Below are 21,955 nucleotides of genomic sequence, written 5' to 3' on the forward strand. Positions count from 1 at the left end.
TTCGCGGTTTCCCACATCATAGTTACGTTCCGACGGCGACAGGCGATGAGAAAAATACGCGCAAGGGTGGACCTTGTCGTCAGAGAGGGAGCGCTGAGAAAGAATGGCTCCCACGCCCACCTCTGACGCGTCAACCTCGACAACGAACTGTCTAGTGACGTCAGGTGTAACAAGGATAGGTGCGGATGTAAAACGATTCTTGAGGAGATCAAAAGCTCCCTGGGCGGAAACGGACCACTTAAAGCACGTCTTGACAGAAGTAAGGGCTGTGAGAGGGGCTGCCACCTGACCGAAATTACGGATGAAACGACGATAGAAGTTCGCGAAGCCGAGAAAGCGCTGCAGCTCGACGCGTGACCTAGGGACGGGCCAATCAATGACAGCTTGGACCTTAGCGGGATCCATCTTAATGCCTTCAGCGGAAATAACAGAACCGAGAAATGTGACGGAGGAGGCATGAAAAGAGCACTTCTCAGCCTTCACAAAAAGACAATTCTCTAAAAGGCGCTGGAGGACACGTCGAACGTGCTGAACATGAATCTGGAGTGACGGTGAAAAAATCAGGATATTGTCAAGGTAAACGAAAACAAAGATGTTCAGCATGTCTCTCAGGACATCATTGACTAATGCCTGAAAGACAGCTGGAGCGTTAGCGAGGCCGAAAGGAAGAACCCGGTATTCAAAGTGCCCTAACGGAGTGTTAAACGCCGTCTTCCACTCGTCCCCCTCCCTGATGCACACGAGATGGTAAGCGTTACGAAGGTCCAACTTAGTGAAAAACCTGGCTCCCTGCAGGATCTCGAAGGCTGAAGACATAAGAGGAAGCGGATAACGATTCTTCACTGTTATGTCATTCAGCCCTCGATAATCTATGCAGGGGCGCAGGGACCCGTCCTTCTTCTTAACAAAAAAAACCCCCGCTCCGGCGGGAGAGGAGGAGGGGACTATGGTACCGGCGGCAAGAGCTACAGACAAATAATCTTCGAGAGCCTTACGTTCGGGAGCCGACAGAGAGTATAGTCTACCCCGGGGGGGAGTGGTTCCCGGAAGGAGATCAATACTACAATCATACGACCGGTGTGGAGGAAGAGAGGTGGCCCTGGACCGACTGAACACCGTGCGCAGATCGTGATATTCCTCCGGCACCCCTGTCAAATCACCAGGCTCCTCCTGTGAAGAAGAGACAGAGGAAACAGGAGGGATAGCAGACATTAAACATTTCACATGACAAGAGACGTTCCAGGAGAGGATAGAATTACTAGACCAATTAATGGAAGGATTATGACAAACTAGCCAGGGATGGCCCAAAACAACAGGTGTAAAAGGTGAACGAAAAATTAAAAAAGAAATGGTTTCGCTATGATTACCAGAAACAGTGAGGGTTAAAGGTAGCGTCTCACGCTGAATCCTGGGGAGAGGACTACCATCCAGGGCGAACAAGGCCGTGGACTCCCTTAACTGTCTGAGAGGAATGTCATGTTCCCGAGCCCAGGTCTCGTCCATAAAACAGCCCTCCGCCCCAGAGTCTATTAAGGCACTGCAGGAAGCTGACGAACCGGTCCAGCGTAGATGGACCGACAAGGTAGTGCAGGATCTTGAAGGAGAGACAGGAGTAGTAGCGCTCACCAGTAGCCCTCCGCTTACTGATGAGCTCTGGCTTTTACTGGACATGAAGTGACAAAATGACCAGCAGAACCGCAATAGAGACAGAGGCGGTTGGTGATTCTCCGTTCCCTCTCCTTAGTCGAGATGCGGATACCTCCCAGCTGCATAGGCTCAGCACCCGAGCCGGCAGAGGAAGATGGTAGTGATGCGGAGAGGGGGGCAACGGAGAACGCGAGCTCCTTTCCACGAGCTCGGTGACGAAGATCAACCCGTCGCTCAATGCGAATAGCAAGTTCAATCAAGGAATCCACGCTGGAAGGAACCTCCCGGGAGAGAATCTCATCCTTTACCTCTGCGCGGAGACCCTCCAGAAAACGAGCGAGCAAAGCCGGCTCGTTCCAGCCACTGGAGGCAGCAAGAGTGCGAAACTCAATAGAGTAGTCTGTTATGGATCGATTACCTTGACATAGGGAAGACAGGACCCTGGAAGCCTCCTCCCCAAAAACAGATCGATCAAAAACCCGTATCATCTCCTCCTTAAAGTCCTGATACTGGTTAGTACACTCAGCCCTTGCCTCCCAGATTGCCGTGCCCCACTCACGAGCCCGTCCAGTAAGGAGAGATATGACGTAGGCGACACGAGCAGTGCTCCTGGAGTAAGTGTTGGGCTGGAGAGAAAACACAATATCACACTGGGTGAGGAACGAGCGGCATTCAGTGGGCTCCCCAGAGTAACACGGCGGGTTATTGATTCTGGGCTCCGGAGATTCGAAAGCCCTGGAAGTGGCCGGTGGATCGAGGCGGAGATGGTGAACCTGTTCTGTGAGGTTGGAGACTTGGGTGGCCAGGGTCTCAACGGCATGTCGAGCAGCAGACAATTCCTGCTCGTGTCTGCCTAGCATCGCTCCCTGGATCTCGACGGCTGAGTGGAGAGGATCCGAAGTCGCTGGGTCCATTCTTGGTCGGATTCTTCTGTTACGGTGCGTGAATGAGGACCCAAAAGCGAATTAACATAAACAGAGCTTCTTTAATAACAAAACAAACGTAGGCTCAGATGGACCGGCAGATTCCGACAGGACAGGACAAGGTTGCAGCAAACATGACGATAGTCTGGTTCAGGCATGAATAACACAAACAAGAATCCGACAAAGACAGAAACAAAAACAGAGAGAGATATAGAGGACTAATCAGAGGGAAAAAGGGAACAGGTGGGAAAAGGGGTGACGAGGTAGTTAGGAGGAGACAAGGAACAGCTGGGGGAAAGAGGGGGAGAAAAGGTAACCTAATAACGACCAGCAGAGGGAGACAGGGTGAAGGGAAAGGACAGAAACAAGACACAACATGACAATACATGACACATTCGTACTACCCTCTCTAGTGTCTTGCGGTCGGAGGCCGAGCAGGTGCCATACCATGCAGTGATGCAACCAGTGCTCTCGATGGTGCAGCTGTAGAACCTTTTGAGGATCTGAGGAGCCATGCCAAATCTTTTCAGTCTCCTGAGAGGGAATAGGTTTAGTCGTGCCCTCTTCACGACTGTCTTGGTGTGCTTGGACCACGTTAGTTTGTTGGTGATGTGGACACCAGGGAACTTGAAGCTCTCAACCTGCTCCACTGCAGCCCCGTCGATGAGAACGGGAGCCTGCTTGGTCCTCTTTTTCCTGTAGTCCATAATCATCTCCTTTGTCGTCATCACGTTGTTGTCCTGGCACCACACGGCCATGTCTCTGACCTCCTCCCTATAGACTGTCTCGTCATTGTCGGTGATCAGGCCTACCACTGTTGTGTCATCGGCAAACATAATGATGGTGTTGGGGTCGTGCCTGGCCGTGCAGTCAGGGAGTACATGAGTGGACTGAGCACGCACTCCTGAGGGGCCCCTGTGTTGAGGATCAGCGTGGCGGTCCTTACCTTATTGATGAGCTTTGAGGGCACTATTATGTTGAAAACTGAGCTGTAGTCAATGAACAGCATTCTCACATAGGTGTACTTTTTGTCCAGGTGGGAAAGGGCAGTGTGGAGTGCGAAAGAGATTGCATCATCTGTGGATCTGTTGGGGCGGTATGACAATTGGAGTGGGTCTAGGGTTTCTGGGATAATGGTGTTGATGTGAGCCATGACCAGCCTTTGAAGCACTTCATGGCTACAGATGTGAGTCCTACTTGTCGGTAGTCGTTCTATATGAGAAAGGCAGCCAAAGCGATTCATTTGTAAAAAATATTAATTTTATTTCAATAACTATATTTCCAACTACCACATTATATTTTCATAGAAAATATATTATATGTATAAATGGCCATATATAAATGTTCCCATGGACAACACAAACGCCCTTGCATTTAATTTGGTACAATAGGGATCATGAACACATTCACATTTACAGTACTGTGTTAAAAATAAAATGTACTCTTTGTCTATAATTACAATATATGATAATCATATGATTCGCCTTAAATATGTTTAATTTACCAAATATTATCTACGATCAGTGTATCTTCTTGTTCAGTTTGTTGATTCAAATATTGTTTGGCCCCTCCTACATTCCGCTAATGGATTCGTCCGTCGTGAGGCCTTATTGCAGTAGGGAGTGTTGTTTGGCGGACTCCTGAAGTTGTACACTACTTTGTCTGGATTTTGTCAAATTAACAAGACTCAAATTGTTATTTTCCATAGCAAGTCAGCTATCTAATTGTTGTATCTATCGAGGCAAGTTACAGAGGAGATTGTTTTCGGCGTGGTACACAGCTAAATTTGTCGCAGCCAGAAGGAAAACATATTTGGCGTGCGGAGTTCCGATTCCGAGGGCTTATGATGCCGACGTTGCGGGACAGCACCATGTCTCACCCCGGCGAAAACCCTCACCAAGTCCGGGTAAAAGCTTATTACAAAGGGTAAGTAGACGGTTAGGGTTTGTGTGATTTGTGTCGGAATAAAGCACTTCGTTATTTGACTCGTTAGGAACTTGGGCTAGGCTTTATTAGCCAGACAGTTAGCTTTTTAGCTAAGTTAGCTCGCTAGTTAACGTTATAAACTTGACAGACAAGTGAAACTGTCCAGAAATGTAGTTAGTTAGCTGTTGCTAACTTAACGTTACCTAGCTACTTAATGTTGGCCAGTATTAGTTAGCATGCACGTTCCCAATATCAATCTATTTTTAGTGAGTGAAGTTTCTTCCATTGTTTATGGCTTGGTAGCTAGCTACAGGTTCTGAGACATAACTAAGCTACATTGAATGTACTAGTTCACTAGCTAGCTAAATGGTAACTTCAAACCAGTTAGCTGATGTTTTTGATTATGCTAGCTGGATGTTTGATACTCATCATGTGTCCTGATATAGCCGTACTGTACTGAACCTGGTGAGTTATTGTTGTCACAGCTCAAATTACACTATTACAATAATTGATGTAAAGCAAACTTTACAACATCCTGTGACATTATTATTATGTGAGGCTCACATTGGATGTAATCACGGATTTGTTTTCTTATCTTTGACATAGATAGGTGAGAGTTTACAACAATTACAGATACTTAATGTTCATGACATGATTATGCCATTATTTGGGGTGTAGCTAGTTATTTATAGTCAGTAAATAGTGGACCTAGTAATTGTATTCAGACATGGAAATCATTTGTCACACACAGGTGTTGCCATGACACTTCTTGCTGTGTGATGGAGTCTGTGATTGTTGTTTTTCCCAAAAGAGAGACTGGCCAAACGTGTATTACCAGTAACTTCTGCCAGACCTGTTGTATTTCCCACTCACTCTAATTACCGCCCTGCAAGCACTCTATTGTCCCTGGATACTTTTTAATAAAAAAAATAAAAAAAATGTATGGAGACAAAAGCATCCAAAATATTTCTGAGATCAATGCCTTGGAAGGTCAAGTATGTGGGGAATCTGGGATGAAACATTTCATTGGTTGGTCAAGTACAGTGTTGGGTCACACTTCATCAAGCCATCTAGGCAGGCCTTAAATCAGCATTGGCGGTTGTACATGTACATTTGCGAAGGATGGGGGTAAAGGGAATTTTTGTGGAATAGCTCATCTGTTAGCCTACATCCAATCAGATTAAAACATAACCATTCAATTGGATCCAGGCTTACATCATACACTAATTGGCTCTCATCTGAATGTAATTTATGATTCTAACCATCAAGCCTGCTCCTTTATGTCTGCTGCACTTTGTATCAGAGTCATATAATGTATACATGGCTCTGCTTTGACTGCACAGTGTGCCAGGGTTTCCTGTACTTGGGATGCCAAGGGGTGCACGATTACTTTTTTGCCCTACCCTACACAGCTGACTGAAATACTCAAATAATCAACTCATCGTCAAGCTTTTATTATTTGAATCTGCTGTGTAGTGTTAGGGCAAAACACTAAACTGAAGACAGAGTTTGGGAAACGCTGCAGTATGCATTCATACTGTCCTATAATAATGGTCAGTTTGACAGAAGAGAGATGGCGGTAGCGAGAACTGCCCTCTAGCTCCGTTCACTTTCATAGTCTCATTCACACAGACCCACACTGCTGTCAGCCAGCTTTCCAGTCAAGGCCAGCAGTAGGCAGGGTCTGGTCTGGTGTCAGGCTGTGGCAGTCTCTGCTTGTCACTGTCATTACTCTTTATTGACACATAGTAGTGGTTAGAATAGAGGGAGTAGTGGTTAAAATAGAGGCATGGCGGCTGGTAACAGATACTGGATGCAATGATGATACAATAAGCTTAGTAACTATTCATTTATATAGCACATTTGAGTAATGATACAGCAACCTGTTTCCAATTATTTTAAGTCACCTGACTGACAGTGGAATGCTCATAGTCATCACTCAAGTTTCTGGTTTTAAGGCTTACACTCGTAAATATTGTTCTATCTCTAGGCCCATTTGTAAGCCTGTCTGCTGTCTTAGTTTTAACGCAACATACATTTGTCTCAGGAGTTTCAATGTCACTACCAAACATCAGCTGCTATCAACTTCCTCTTTGTAAAGTAAACATGACGCATGAGCAATGAACAACATAGCACTGCAGTGTTTCCCCTAGGATTTCTTTCAGCAGCGGTGGCAAAGTTGGGGGAGGGGGTGATTTTACACAATTCTACACATTTTGCCATGGTGATGAGTACATTTTTATAGTTTAAAGCTGGTTTCCTGCAATACTACACATGTTGTCATGGGTTTGAGAGAACATTTTATGTTTTTAAGCTAGTTTCCTGCAATTCAACACATTTTGCCATGGCTTATGCCGTGTTCTTATGCTGTCTGAATGACTCAAACATTATAACTAAATCAATGTCATGTCCCATGCAGTCCCATGTCCCATGTCCCATGCAATCCCCATGTCATGTTTTTTTGGGGATTTCTTATCCTTGGCCGTCTATTTTTTTTTCTTCTTTTTTTCTCAAAGATCTTATTTAAAAATATATTGTTCCATTATCTTTTCTATATACTTTCTATATGAATTTAGTCGTTTTTAAGTTTACGCGGAAAACGTTTTATTGATTGGTCAAAATGTTTTACAGCTGTCCGGTGGCTGGTCTCAGACAATCCCGCAGGTGAAGAAGCCGAATGTGGAGGTCCTGGGGTGGTGTGGTTACACATGGTCTGTGGTGGTGAGGCTGGTTAGACGTACTGACAAATTCTCTAAAAAAACATTGAGGTGGTTTATGATAGAGAAATGAACGTTCAATTCTCTGGAAACAGCTCTGGTGGACATTCTTGCAGCCAAGCATGCCAACTGCACGCTCCCTCAACTTGAAACATCTGTGGCATTGTTGTGTGACAACTGCACATTTTAGTGGCCTTTTATTGTCCCCAGCACAAGGTGCACCTGTGTAATGATTGTGCCGTTTATTCAGCTTCTTGATATGCCATACCTGTCAGGTGGATGGATTATCTTGGCAATTGAGAAATGCTTACTAACAGGGATGTAAACAAATTTGTGCACAGCATTTGAGAGAAATAAGCTTTTTGTGCGTATGGAACATTTCTGGGCTCTTTTATTATATCTCATGAAACATGGGACCAACACTTTATATGTTGAATTTATAGTTTTGGTCAGTATTATTGAAGTGCATGGCAATTACTTAGGAACTGAGCACACTTTGGAGAGGTGTGTGGCCACATGGAGACACCAGTTAGTCCTCTCACACAAACCCTTGATAATTTTGTTTTATGGTGCACCTACCAAGCGTTTTCCAGGAATATTCTTATCACGTCACTGAATGTATTCCGATTATTTTCAGATTTTGTTATCAACAAATGCACATAAAATCAAGTGTAATGTTTGGATTCAGTCTTGAACTGTTTTGTCCTTTCTATTACGACCATTATTTTCACATATCTAATGTAGTAAACATTTCAATTTAGCCCTATCCATATAAGCCAATTCCCATGAGTGTAAAGGGTTAAAAACACGTTCCTGAACTTTGGCGACTAGGACGTTTTTTTCTTTAAACCTCATGCCTAGGGGCTGGATGTGTCAATGTGGAGTTCATACATGCATAAGCAATTAGCCACAAAATCCCTTTTATCCTGCATTTTCCCCCATGTGGGCTAGCCCCCTTGCAATTTGAGTTCCAGCCAATGAGTTTCAGCCCCTCACCATTTGAGTAATGTCTAGCAAGATGCACACACAGTAGAGGGAGAGCATCTCATTCCAAAAAAAGTTATTGACATTTTCTGGATTGACTGCACTTCATTTCTTAAAATAATGGACTGTCGTTTCTCTTTTCTTATTTGAGCTGTTCTTGCCATAATATGGATTTGGGTCTTTTACCAAATAGGGCTATCTTCTGTATCCCACCCCAACCTTGTCACAACACAACTGATTTGCTCAAATGCAATAAGAAGGAAAGAAATTCCATAACTTAACTTTTTTAAGAAGGCACACCTGTTAATTGAATTGCATTCCAGGTGACTACCTCATGAAGCTGGTTGAGAGAATGCCCAGAAAGCGGTCAACAAGCTATCATCAAGGAAATGGGTGGCTACTTTAAAGAATCTCAAATATAAAATATATTTTAATTTAACACTTTTTGGTGGAGCTCGTTAAAATAAAAGCCAGTGTATATAAAATATTCCAATATGCAAAGGAGGATATCGCATATTTCTACCTTTGTGTACCTATTTAGGATACATCACCATAAAGAGGGTGACATTCATGTAGACGGAGTATACCAAACATTAGGAACACCTTCCTTGAATTGAGTTGGCACACACAATCCATGTTTCAAGGCTTAAAATATTTATTTAACCTGTCTCCTCCCCTTCATCTACACTGATTGGAGTGGGTTTAACAAGTGACATCAATGAGGGATCATAGCGTTCACCTGGTCACTCTGTCATGGAAAGATCCATTGTTTTTCATGTTTTTTTACACTCGGTGTATATTTAATCTGAACACGTGTTGGTAGTGTCAAAAGAGCAAACCAATCAACTTGTGTACTGTCCAGGTACCAACTGTTCAATTGTCACTTTTAAACCTGTAATCAAACCCACAATTGCTGATGCCCCAGATACTCAACTAGTCTGAAGAAGGACAGTTTTATTGCTTCTTTATTCAGATCAGTTTTCAGCTGTGCCAACATAATTGCAAAAGGGTTTTATAATGATCATTTAGCCTTTTTAAAATGATGTACTTGGATTAGCTAACACAAAGTGTCATTGGAACACCTGAGTGATGGTTTCTGATAATGGGCCTCTGTATGCCCATGTAGATATTCCATAAAAAAATGTCCATCTACAATAGTAATTTCTAACATTAACAATGTCTACACTGTATTTCAGATCAATTTGATGTTATTTTATTGGACAAAAAACAAGGGAATTTCTAAGTGACCCCAAACCTTTGAACGGTAGCATATGTAATGTGTGTGCAATGCTGTCTCGGGTAATATGCAGCTGTAGTTTTTATGAAACTCCATTCCAGGATACATGACACCCACACACCTTTCTATCTACATACTTTTATTTGGGTTTCTACCCGAAGTAGGCTATATGATTGAATGTATCCTTAAGCCTGCTGCTAGTTACTTGAAACCAGACACATAATCACGCCAAAACATGGTTCTAAAATTGAAATCACTGACGGAGTTAATGAATCACTAGACTCCTGAATAGGCAAATTGAGATTTACAGTAGCTGGGTGTTTATAGCTGCAATGGAGATTGAGGGTACATGCCTCCAGTGGTGACAGAGAGATGGATGTTCCTCGGTGTGCTGCCTGGGGAGAGGGGCACACTGATCAACACTCTCCCTGCTTGGGTGCTCACCAGTGACCAATGACCTACCTGCTTAGCAGCAGATGGGGCTGCCGCTGGGGTTTTAGTGGGTAGTGGCGACAAGGGGAAGGGGCAGAATTCCATTCTCCCTAGTTACCCATGTTACAGAAAATGAACAACGGTAATTACTTTTCTCATACGTAACTAATGAAGTACCCCTATGAAGGCTAATGCAGAAACACTGCTCAAACTACAAAGGCATTCTCTCAATGTCCTTCTCCAAGAGTGTCTGAATATTATACCTCTCACATGTACACTGAGTGTACAAAACATTAGTAACACTTACTCTTTCCATGTGTAACCATTATTTAACTAGGCAAGGATCCTTGTCTCATCGCGCACCAGCGACTCCTGTGGCGGGCCAGGCGCAGTGCGCGCTAACCAAGGTTGCCAGGTGCACGGTGTTCCCTCCGACACATTGGTGCGGCTGGCTTCCGGGTTGGATGGCGCTGTGTTAAGAAGCAGTGCGGCTTGGTTGGGTTGTGTATCGGAGGACGCATGACTTTCAACCTTCGTCTCTCCCGAGCCCGTACGGGAGTTGTAGCGATGAGACAAGTTAGTAGCTACTAAACAATTGGATACCACGAAATTGGGGAGAAAAAGGGGTAAAATTCATTCAAATAAAAAAGAATGGTCTACCACCCGAAGGACTTCCAGTCAACTTGACACAACTGTAAGAAGCATGGGAGTCAACATGGGGCAGCATCCCTGTGGAATGCTTTCAACACCTTGTAGAGGCCATGCCCCGACGAATTGAGGGCAAAAGGAGGCAGTGAAGCTCAATATTAGGAGGGTGTTCCTAAAGTTTTCTACACTCAGTGTACGCTGGACACAACATTTTGAACAATAGATAATAACGAATTCATTACATCCGCCTTGGAACCCAGTTTGATAATATTACTGTATGCTGCTTGCTGTAGTTTTGAAGTAATGTGGAAAAACAGGCCTTATTTTAGGGCATTTTTCACCCTGCCAGCTCCTATTAGTTGTATTGAGCACCGTGGTACCAACTCACTTTCAGAATGTTCTATTCCCAGTTACAATGCTTGCTTTGCTATTGTTGGCAGTGAGACCTGCCCACGCTAAACCAATTGCTGTTAGTTAAAACGTCAATCACAACAAAAAATGACCCATGGAACTCTGAGGTCGTCCCATTGTTTCCTACATGGGAAATATAGGTATGTCTGTCTATTTCCCCAAATATCTCGCAACCATGAGAATCTTATCTTATTATGTAAGGCTGGGCAGCGTACTCCGTTGTCATCAAACGCTAGCCCCGGAATACCTTTTGCCTTTGGAACGCTGAGCTCCCCCCATTGTTTTGCTATGTAGAGGCATGCTCGTATATTCCGCCAAATATCTCGCAATGTGTGTATTTAGATTTTTTTTTTAATAGTTTTTTAATAATCAGTATAATCTCTTTCTAATCACTTAAGGCAGTGTACTCTGCTGTCATGGATCGCTAGACAAGAAATAGTCTGAAGTTGCCATTTTCTTTCCTACTTCCTCGTTATTCTGACATAAGCACACTTGGCACCATCGAGGTGTGGATGTTTACTTTCTACACAAGTTATTTTTCAGTTTTGTCCTAAGAACAGATTGTAGTGGTAAAATAAAAACGGATAATTTTTTTGGTGCAATTTAGATGAAATGGAATTCTAAGCACCACTCCAGTCAGAAGAGGCTATGCGAACATTTGATTAAATTAATTTGCTATGGCCAGCTAGTGTTCCAGCTTATCCAAAGTTCTTTTGCCATTTTTCAGCCTTGGGTGAATTGACTCGTTCTATTGTCCAGCCTAGTATAGTCTTATTTTGTCCATACAGCTCAGTTGGACCGACTGTTACAAGGCAACAGTAGTAAGCCTATACCAACTTCCTTTGCACAAGAATGGAGTGGTATCATAGAATGGCATTTCTTCTGTTACTCATCAATGATGAGCAGCTATTACACAATTCATCTGTGTTTCTCACTAATGTAGCTATCCCCACAGCACAGTCACAGCTCCAAGGTAGGTCGACAGTTTCATTTGGGTTTCGAGGTTGTTTTTTTACTGTTCATCCATGTCAATATCCATTTGTTTTCTGTGAGGCTTTAGCGCTACTGCCTGCAGACCTGCTCTGTGTAGGGGAGTAACAACAGTTTCTTTGTTAGTGCTGCTGCTGCTGGCTGGGTAAACTTTAACCACAGTGTAGTAGCTAGGTGTTTAAAGTGGAACTGACAGCGTTGCAGATATAGAACAGTCAAATATAACATTTCCAGTTTATGCTTAAAAACCAATTTTATAAAAGGCTTTAGAAATGGGTTCTATTTGACAAATTCCAGTCATTGTTGGCAGACTAGATGGATGCAGTCTAATGCATGATTAATATAATTCACCGATATATTTCTTGATAGGTCCAAACATATTGCTGTAAGATTGTAAATAACAGCTGGCCCGGTACATTGTTTGCTGCCTCCACCCATTCGGTATGCACTGTTTCAATGACTCAATATTTTGAACAAAAACGGACGACTGTAACTAAGGCTGGGAATGCCAATGCAATCAAACTAGCAAGGGCAATAATTACAAGTCAGTCATTATGTGGCCAATAGGCTAGCGCACGTGTCAAACACAAGGTCTGTGGGCCGAATAGGACACAAGCAAGTATAAACTGTTGAGTCATCTACATTATGAATATTCAGCCTGATGTGCTCTCATTGGAGAATTAAACTTCAATTGCGCTGCTTTCGTGTGTCCTGTTTAGTCCAAGCTAGGCTTCTAAAATGTTGCAGTACAGCTTCGGTTTTAAAGATTGACAATGAATAACCAAAACACAACCTGCAACAAAACACCATGCAAACTTGTAGGCCTGTTACAGCAACATTTGAACAGTAGCCTAGGCTGGTGCACCATACAGCAATGCTGCATTCAACCGCAGCGGTGATCCATGCAGTGCAAAAAAAAAAAAAAAAACATGTTTTAAGTGTTACAACAAACCTATAGCTTAGTTTTTGTTATTTGGAGTTATAAAATACTTTTTGATTAGTGTCACAGCATATTATGCACATCTGCTAGCATAGCAGCAAAGACTGGAGAAATTATATTTTGTTTTAATGTCTTAAAATGCTATACAGCATCCTCTGGACATAAGTGGACATTTTGTATAAAGGACAATATTTTGTTCTAATACAACAATGGCCATTTTGGGTCACAATTGAATGTTTTTTTTGTAGCTATGTCTGGGCTGCGCTTTTTTTGTTTTTATGTGGCCGCGAGCTGATTTAAATCTGACACCCCTGGGCTAGCGTATCTATTTATATAACTATTAGCTAGCTACTGGAGGATGTCATGTCATTGGAGCAGGGTTTGAGTGACAAATTTGCAAAAATCCAGTCGGGTGTATTTTGTGGCTTTTGGCGAATGTATTCTAATCTAAATTTGCACTGTTGGTACTTAACTGAAAACACTAAGTCCAGTTGAAAGTGAATGACGCCTGGCCCGTGGCATAGGGATTATTTGCATATAGGCCTACTGTAGCTCTGATCGGTCCTCGTAATGACCAACGTTTTTATTAGGTTTTATTTACTAATGTATTAATTGTCCAAACGCACGGCCGCTGTAGAATTTTCACAAATGCCTTACTATACGTTATTCCCAAACATTCTATTAACTTATGAAAATGACCATATCTAAGTGCTTGCTTGTCAGAAAATGTAAGAAAAGTGTAATATTCTTCCTGCGGGTGTATATGAACAGATTTGAATAAGATTTCATGTTGCTTAAACGCTGTCAGTTCCACTTTAATGAAGAGCAACGGCACAGGCCCAGTTACCTAGCCGTATGGTGCGTAATGGAGCAGTGTACTGGCATTGATACTCGAGGTCAACCGATTAATCGGAATGGCCGATTTAATTAGGGCCGATTTCAAGTTTTCATAACAATCTGTGTGTGTGTGTGTGTGTGCGCGGACGGACGGACGGGCGGACGGACGGAGCCTTGCGAAAGTATTCGGCCCCCTTGAACTTTGCGACCTTTTGCCACATTTCAGGCTTCAAACATAAAGATATAAAACTGTATTTTTTTTGTGAAGAATCAACAACAAGTGGGACACAATCATGAGGTGGACCGACATTTATTGGATATTTCAAACTTTTTTAACAATTCAAAAACTGAAAAATTGGGCGTGCAAAATTATTCAGCCCCTTTACTTTCAGTGCAGCAAACTCTCTCCAGAAGTTCAGTGAGGATCTCTGAATGATCCAATGTTGACCTAAATGACTAATGATGATAAATACAATCCACCTGTGTGTAATCAAGTCTCCGTATAAATGCACCTGCACTGTGATAGTCTCAGAGGTCTGTTAAAAGCGCAGAGAGCATCATGAAGAACAAGGAACACACCAGGCAGGTCCGAGATACTGTTGTGAAGAAGTTTAAAGCCGGATTTGGATACAAAAAGATTTCCCAAGCTTTAAACATCCCAAGGAGCACTGTGCAAGCGATAATATTGAAATGGAAGGAGTATCAGACCACTGCAAATCTACCAAGACCTGGCCGTCCCTCTAAACTTTCAGCTCATACAAGGAGAAGACTGATCAGAGATGCAGCCAAGAGGCCAATGATCACTCTGGATGAACTGCAGAGATCTACAGCTGAGGTGGGAGACTCTGTCCATAGGACAACAATCAGTCGTATAATGCACAAATCTGGCCTTTATGGCAAGAAGAAAGCCATTTCTTAAAGATATCCATAAAAAGTGTCGTTTAAAGTTTGCCACAAGCCACCTGGGAGACACACCAAACATGTGGAAGAAGGTGCTCTGGTCAGATGAAACCAAAATGTAACTTTTTGGCAACAATGCAAAACGTTATGTTTGGCGTAAAAGCAACACAGCTGAAAACACCATCCCCACTGTCAAACATGGTGGTGGCAGCATCATGGTTTGGGCCTGCTTTTCTTCAGCAGGGACAGGGAAGATGGTTAAAATTGATGGGAAGATGGATGGAGCCAAATACAGGACCATTCTGGAAGAAAACCTGATGGAGTCTGCAAAAGACCTGAGACTGGGACGGAGATTTGTCTTCCAACAAGACAATGATCCAAAACATAAAGCAAAATCTACAATGGAATGGTTCAAAAATAAACATATCCAGGTGTTAGAATGGCCAAGTCAAAGTCCAGACCTGAATCCAATCGAGAATCTGTGGAAAGAACTGAAAACTGCTGTTCACAAATGCTCTCCATCCAACCTCACTGAGCTCGAGCTGTTTTGCAAGGAGGAATGGGAAAAAATTTCAGTCTCTCGATGTGCAAAACTGATAGAGACATACCCCAAGCGACTTACAGCTGTAATCGCAGCAAAAGGTGGCGCTACAAAGTATTAACTTAAGGGGTCTGAATAATTTTGCACGCCCAATTTTTCAGTTTTTGATTTGTTAAAAAAGTTTGAAATATCCAATAAATGTCATTACATCCAATACAGCAAATGAAAGATAAACATCTTGTTAATCTACCCATCCGATTTTAAAAATGCTTTACAGCTAAAGCACAACATGTGATTGTTAGGTCATAGCCAAGTCGAAAAAACACACAGCCATTTTTCCAGCCAAAGATAGGAGTCACAAAAAGCAGAAATATAGATAAAAATAATCACTAACCTTTGATCATCATCAGATGGCACTCATAGGACATCATGTTACACAATACATGTATGTTTTGTTCGATAATGTGCACGTTAGCCACTTTTTGTTAGTTTGTTCAGCCCAGTAATCCATCTTCATGAGGCGTGAGCATTTTGTCTGGATGTTTTTAACATAAAACATAAATAATGTTCCAACCGGAGAATTCCTTTCTTCAGAAAAGCACTGGAACGAGAGGTAACTCTGTCGGGAAAGACTCAGAGGTCGTATGAGCCCCTCCTTTATAGCAGAATCCTTAAACCAGTTTCTAAAGACTGTTGACATCTAGTGGAAGCCCTAGGAAGTGCAACCTCATCCATATCTCAATGTGCATTCGGTTGGTCAAGCTTTGAAAAACTACAATCCTCAGATGTCCCACTTCCTGGTTGGATTTTTCTCAGGTTTTCGCCTGCCATATGAGTTCTGTTATACTCACAGACATCATTCAAACAGTTTTAGAAACTTCAGTGTTTTCTATCCAATACTAATTATATAATATGCATATATTCACATCTGGGACAGAGTAGGAGGCAGTTCACTCTGGGCACACTATTCATCCAAAAGTGAAAATGCTGCCCCCTATCCCAAAAAGGATAACATAACTAGTGATTAACTATACATGCTTGATGATATTACTAGTTCATCTAGCATGTCCTGCGTTGCATATAATCGATGCGCCTACTTCGACAAACGGGGATGATTTAACAAACGCATTTGGGAAAAAAGCACTGTCGTTGCACCAATGTACCTAACCATAAACATCAATGCCTTTCTTTAAGATCAATACACAAGTATATATTTTTAAACCTGCATTTTTAGTTAATATTGCCTGCTAACATGAATTTCTTATAATTAGGTAAATTGTGTCACCTTCTCTTGCGTTCTGTGCAAGCAGTCAGGGTATATGCAGCAGTTTGGGCCGCCTGGCTCATTGCTAACTGTGTAAAGTCCATTTATTCCAAACAAAGGCCTTAATTAATTTGCCAGAATTGTACATAATTATGACATAACATTGAAGGTTATAATGTAACAGTAATATTTAGACTTTGGGATACCATACGTTAGATAACATATGGAATGATTCCGTATTTCACTGAAAGATTAAACATTTTGTTTTCGAAAGGATAGTTTCCAGATTCTACCATTTTAATGACAAAAGGCTCATATTTCTGTGTTATGTTATAATTAAGTCTGTGATTTGATGGAGCAGTCTGACTGAGCGATGGTAGGCAGCAGCAGGCTCGTATGCATTCATTCAAACAGCACTTTCGTGCGTTTGCCAGCAGCTACTGCGCTGTTTATGACTTCAAGCCTATCAACTCCCGAGATTAGGCTGGTGTAACCAATGTGAAATGGCCAGCTAGTTAGCGGGGTGCTTGCTAATAGCTTTTCAAACTTCACTCGCTCTGAGACTTGGAGTGGTTGTTCCCCTTGCTCTGCATGGGTAACGCTGCTTCGAGGGTGGCTGTTGTCCATGTGTTCCTGGTTTGAGACCAGGTAGGAGGGACGGAAACTATACTGTTACATTGGCAATACTAAAATGCCTATAAGAACATCCAATAGTCAAAGGTATATGAAATACAAAATAGTCCTATAATAATAACTACAACCTAAAACTTCTTACCTGGGAATATTGAAGACTCATGTTAAAAAGGAACCACCAGCTTTTATATGTTCTCATGTTCTTAGCAAGGAACTTAAACTTTAGCTTATATACATGGCACATATTGCACTTTTACTTTCTTCTCCAACACTTTGTTTTTGCATTATTTAAACCAAATTGAACATGTTTCATTATTTATTTGAGGCTAAATGATTTTATTGATGTATTATATTAAGTTAAAATAAGTGTTCATTCAGTATTGTTGTAATTGTCATTATTATAAATACATTCAAGAAATCGTCTGATTAATCGGTATTGGCTTTTTTTGGTCCTCCAATCGGTATCGGCGTTGAAAAATCAAAATGGGTCGACCTCTAATTGATACTGGCTCTGCTAGTGTAGTAACAGTACTGAATGAATGGGGTGTCATTTGAGTGAGAGCAGGTGTCTGTCTGTTCCTGCTCCTATCAGCCATGGTGCTTAGAAGGATGTGTGGGCCTGTAACGTTGGGAGTGTAGCTACCAAAATGAGGGTCAACACTCCTCCTATACTGTCACTAATTAACACAAACAAGGGAGAGGGTGAGGGGGAGGAAGCGAGAGGAGTGAAAATGTGACTAAGAGAAAAAGAAGAGGAATCAAGAGGCAGAAGGTGAGAATATGAAGGAGGAAGCGAGAGAGAGAGGCAGGGGTGGGAATAGGAGATGGCATATACCAGCCAATTTTCTGTCTGCTCTGAACCTCTGTCATTCCAAGGCTAGAATGGTGCTCACCTACAGTAGCCAATGCACTTCAAAGTAATGTAGGCATATACAACAATTTCAGGTGCAGTGCTGGCAAAAATTTATATTCTTTACAAAAATATATCTGCACACGCTGTTGTACACTGCCGTTTTCTTTGTCAGACATGGCAGTAGCCAGGTCGGAGTTGTAATTGAAAACTTGTTCTCAACTGGCCTACCTTGTTAAAGAACGGTGAAATAAAAATGAATAAAAAGCATGCAGTGTTCACGTAGGCCTACTTCTACTACCTTCAGCTCCTGCGTTACCTGACTGACGTGATGTGAAAGTAGAGCTGGTTGCTATGGACAAAAAGTCCTATCGCAATAAATTGACCGATTTTGCTCATGATAAATGAAACAATAATAATAACAAAAAAATACAATTATGCACATTTACTTTCCATTAGCAGTAAGACATGAAACGTTAGCTATTTCATCTAACATCTCCAGGGAATGCATGATGGATATTTTTATGTGCAACATGACAAAATAGAATCCAGAATAATCATATCTCAATTTGGTTCTTTAGAGATGAAATTGCCTGCATGATTTGTTTTGTGCGTATTGGCGTAGGCCAGGGATCATCAACATAATTACAAATAATTTGTGACTGAAAATTGACAGCAATAGTTTCCGTTAAGAAAATGTGGTGCGGGACATTTGACGGGCAGCATTTTAATTTACTGGACATTTTACTGGACCCATATGCATTGGGTACTTTGCATTTAGATTTCTGCCAAAATAGACATAACCAAAAGGTGCTGATATTAATGTGTAATTACATGATTCTGACATGCCAAAACTTTGTTTATTTGTTAAGACTCTGCAGGTCATTCACTAGGTCCCCCCTTGTGGTTCTGGGATTTTTGCTCACCGTTCTTGTGATCATTTTGACCCCACGGGGTGAGATCTTGCGTGGAGCCCCAGATCGAGGGAGATTATCAGTGGTCTTGTATGTCTTCCATTTCCTAATAATTGCTCCCACAGTTGATTTCTTCAAACCAAGCTGCTTACCTATTGCAGATTCAGTCTTCCCAGCCTGGTGCAGGTCTACAATTTTGTTTCTGGTGTTCTTTGACAGCTCTTTGGTCTTGGCCATAGTGGAGTTTGGAGTGTGACTGTTTGAGGTTGTGGACAGGTGTCTTTTATACTGATAACAAGTTCAAACAGGTGCCATTAATACAGGTAACGAGTGGAGGACAGAGGAGTCTCTTAAAGAAGAAGTTACAGGTCTGTGAGAGCCAGAAATCTTGCTTGTTTGTAGGTGACCAAATACTTATTTTCCACCATAATTTGCAAATAAACTCATAAATCCTACAATGTGATTTTCTGGATATTTTTTTTCTCATTTTGTCTGTCATAGTTGAAGTGTACCTATGATGAAAATTACAAGCCTCTCATCTTTTTAAGTGGGAGAACTTGTACAATTGGTGGCTGACTAAATCCTTTTTTGCCCCACTGTATATGCTGTATACATGCTCCAATTTAATTCCAGGAAATTATGCAAATTAGACCGGTTAACATGACCAGTCAAATATATTTCCATTGACTGGTATTTCCATCAATGAATAGGCTAGAGAACATTATTTTGCAATGGGATTTGTTCTTCTAGCGGACAATTGGCCAGTGGCAATTTTATTTATCACTCCTTTTTTTTGGTCGGCCAATAGCCAGTTATTACCGGCTAATGAAAATCCTTCGCAAGAAGCCGAAGCGTATATATATATTTGACTGAAACATAATCATTTCAAACCTTGCTTACATGTTGTATCCGATCATGTCTCCCTATTATACATGGGAACAGATTTTTAAATCATTTGGAGCTGATTTCCTGGTGTTTTTGCAGTCTTAATTCTCAAACAATACTTTTTGGGGGACTTAGTGAACCTGGGTGGGTTGAGGGGTGGGGCAAATAATAAAATAAAGTCAAACATGAGCTCACCAGTTGGACAACCCTGGCCTAGGCTATATGCTAGATTTACCACCCAAGGAAGTGGGAACTCAAAACACCTTAGCTAGATTGTGAACTCTAAATGTGATATTGTTGCTAGATGGCCATGCAATTTGACAAACTTTCCATTTGTAGAGACACGCGCTACTAGATGTAGGCCTATTCACCGCAAATGGCACACTCCGCTCCATTCCTCATCTCAATTATGTACTCCGTTTGTAAAGTGGTGTTATTTCCTCTATTGACAATTGAGGGGGGGAAACATTATATTCACATAACTCACATATCCTCTTTCTTTTTTTTTTATACTAAAAGTCGTTTTAAAAAAACTCTCTTCCTCACAATTATACTTTTGAAATGTTGCTCAACTGTCAGTATACTTCCACTAATCAGAATTTCTCTCCCTTCATGTGCAAAGGGGAGGGAGCGGGAGTGAGAGCCAGCAGCGAGACATGGCAGATACCTTCATGTCAGGAAGCATGTTTTTTGTTGACCATTGGTTTTAGAACCAAAAAATATGCGGGAACCTTGTCGCCTAATCACCGAAATGACCGATGTAAGCAAAATTGCTTGGGTAATAGGGCATTGTCTGTAATTTTCGGATTATCGTCCCAGCTCTCTTTAAAAGTACTATTGTCTCACCCGCCAACAGAATTTAATAAAACACACAGTAATATATTGAAAGCAAAAGGACACCCTGATGAAGGTGTAAGCCAATACTTTTTAACTTTCAAACCCACACGAATGCCTGGACTTGGATTTTGTATGCCTCTTGGCACCTACAGTGCATTCTGAAAGTTTTCAGACCCCTTGACTTTATCCACATTTTGTTACGTTACAGCCTTGTTATTTATTTAATAAATTTTATAACATCTCAACTCAATACCCCATAATGACAGGGAAAACAGGTTTTTAGACATTTTTGCGATGGTATTAAAATTAAGAATTTAAGTATTCAGACCCTTTGCTATGAGACTCGAAGTTGAGCTCAGGTGTATCCTGTTTCCATTGATCATCCTTGAGATGTTTCTACAACTTTATTGCAGTGGTAAATTCAATTGATTTGGAATGATTTGGAACGGCACACACCTGTCTATATAAGGTCGCACAGTTGACAGTGCATGTCAGAGCAAAAAACAAGCCAGGAGGTCGAGGGAATTGTCGGTAGAGCTCCGGGACAGGTTTGTGTTGAGGCACAGATCTGGGGAAGGGTACCAAAACATTTCTGCAGCATTGAAGGTCTCCAAGGGCACAGTGGCCTCCATCATTCTTAAATGGAAGTAGTTTGGAACCACCTAGACTCTTCCAAGAGTTGGTCGCCCGGCCAAACTGAGCAATCGGGCTTCCGGGTGGCGCAGCGGTCTAAGGCACTGCATCTCAGTGCAACACTCCCTGGTTCAAATCCAGGCTGTATCGCATCCATCTGTGATTAGGAGTCTCATAGTGCGGCGCACAATTGGCCCAGCGTCGTCCGGGTCTGGCTGGGGTAGGCCGTCATTGTAAATAAGAATTTGTTCTTAACTGACTTGCCAAGTTGTTATTTAAAAATGAAAATAAACAAAAGGGAGGTGACAAAGAAACCTGATGGTCACTGACAGAGCTCCAAAGTTCCTCTGTGGAGATGGTTGTCCATATGGAAGATTCTCCCATCTCTGCAGCGCTCCATCAATCAGGCCTTAATGGTAGTGGCCAGACGGATGCCACTCCTCCTCAGTAAAAGGCACATGACAGCCCGCTTGGAGTTTGTGTAAAGGAACCTAAAGACTCTGACCATGAGCAACAAGATTCTCTGGTCTGATGAAACCAAGTTTGAACTTGAATGACAAGCGTCATGCCTGGAGGATACTTGTCACCATCCCTACGGTGAAGCAGGGCGGTGGCAGCATCATGCTGTCTTTCAGCGCCAGGGTCTGAGAGACTAGTGAGGATCGAGGGAAAGACGAATGAAGCAAAGTTCAGAGAGATCCTTGATGAAAACCTGCTCCAGAGTGCTCAGGACTTCAGACTGGGGTGAAGGATCACCTTCCAACAGGGCAACGACCCTAAGCACACGTACCAAGCTGTAGCGTCAC

The 21,955-nt window shown here is 42.2% G+C and overlaps 1 protein-coding gene across 1 annotated transcript in view; it reads left to right on the plus strand.

Annotated features, from left to right (window-relative positions):
* The first annotated feature begins 4,114 nt into the window (after positions 1 to 4,114).
* The window catches only part of prkci (protein kinase C, iota), a 68,932-nt gene continuing 51,091 nt past the window's right edge, over positions 4,115 to 21,955 (plus strand). Inside the window, exon 1 of the mRNA XM_021588751.3 lies at positions 4,115 to 4,496. Within this exon, the coding sequence (XP_021444426.1) occupies positions 4,414 to 4,496 (83 nt within the window). The 5' untranslated portion in view covers positions 4,115 to 4,413. The remainder of the gene's footprint in view (positions 4,497 to 21,955) is intronic.

The sequence above is a fragment of the Oncorhynchus mykiss genome, chromosome 28 (genome assembly GCF_057628025.1).
Source record: "Oncorhynchus mykiss isolate SJ-2025 chromosome 28, ASM5762802v1, whole genome shotgun sequence".
NCBI lineage: Eukaryota > Metazoa > Chordata > Actinopteri > Salmoniformes > Salmonidae > Oncorhynchus > Oncorhynchus mykiss.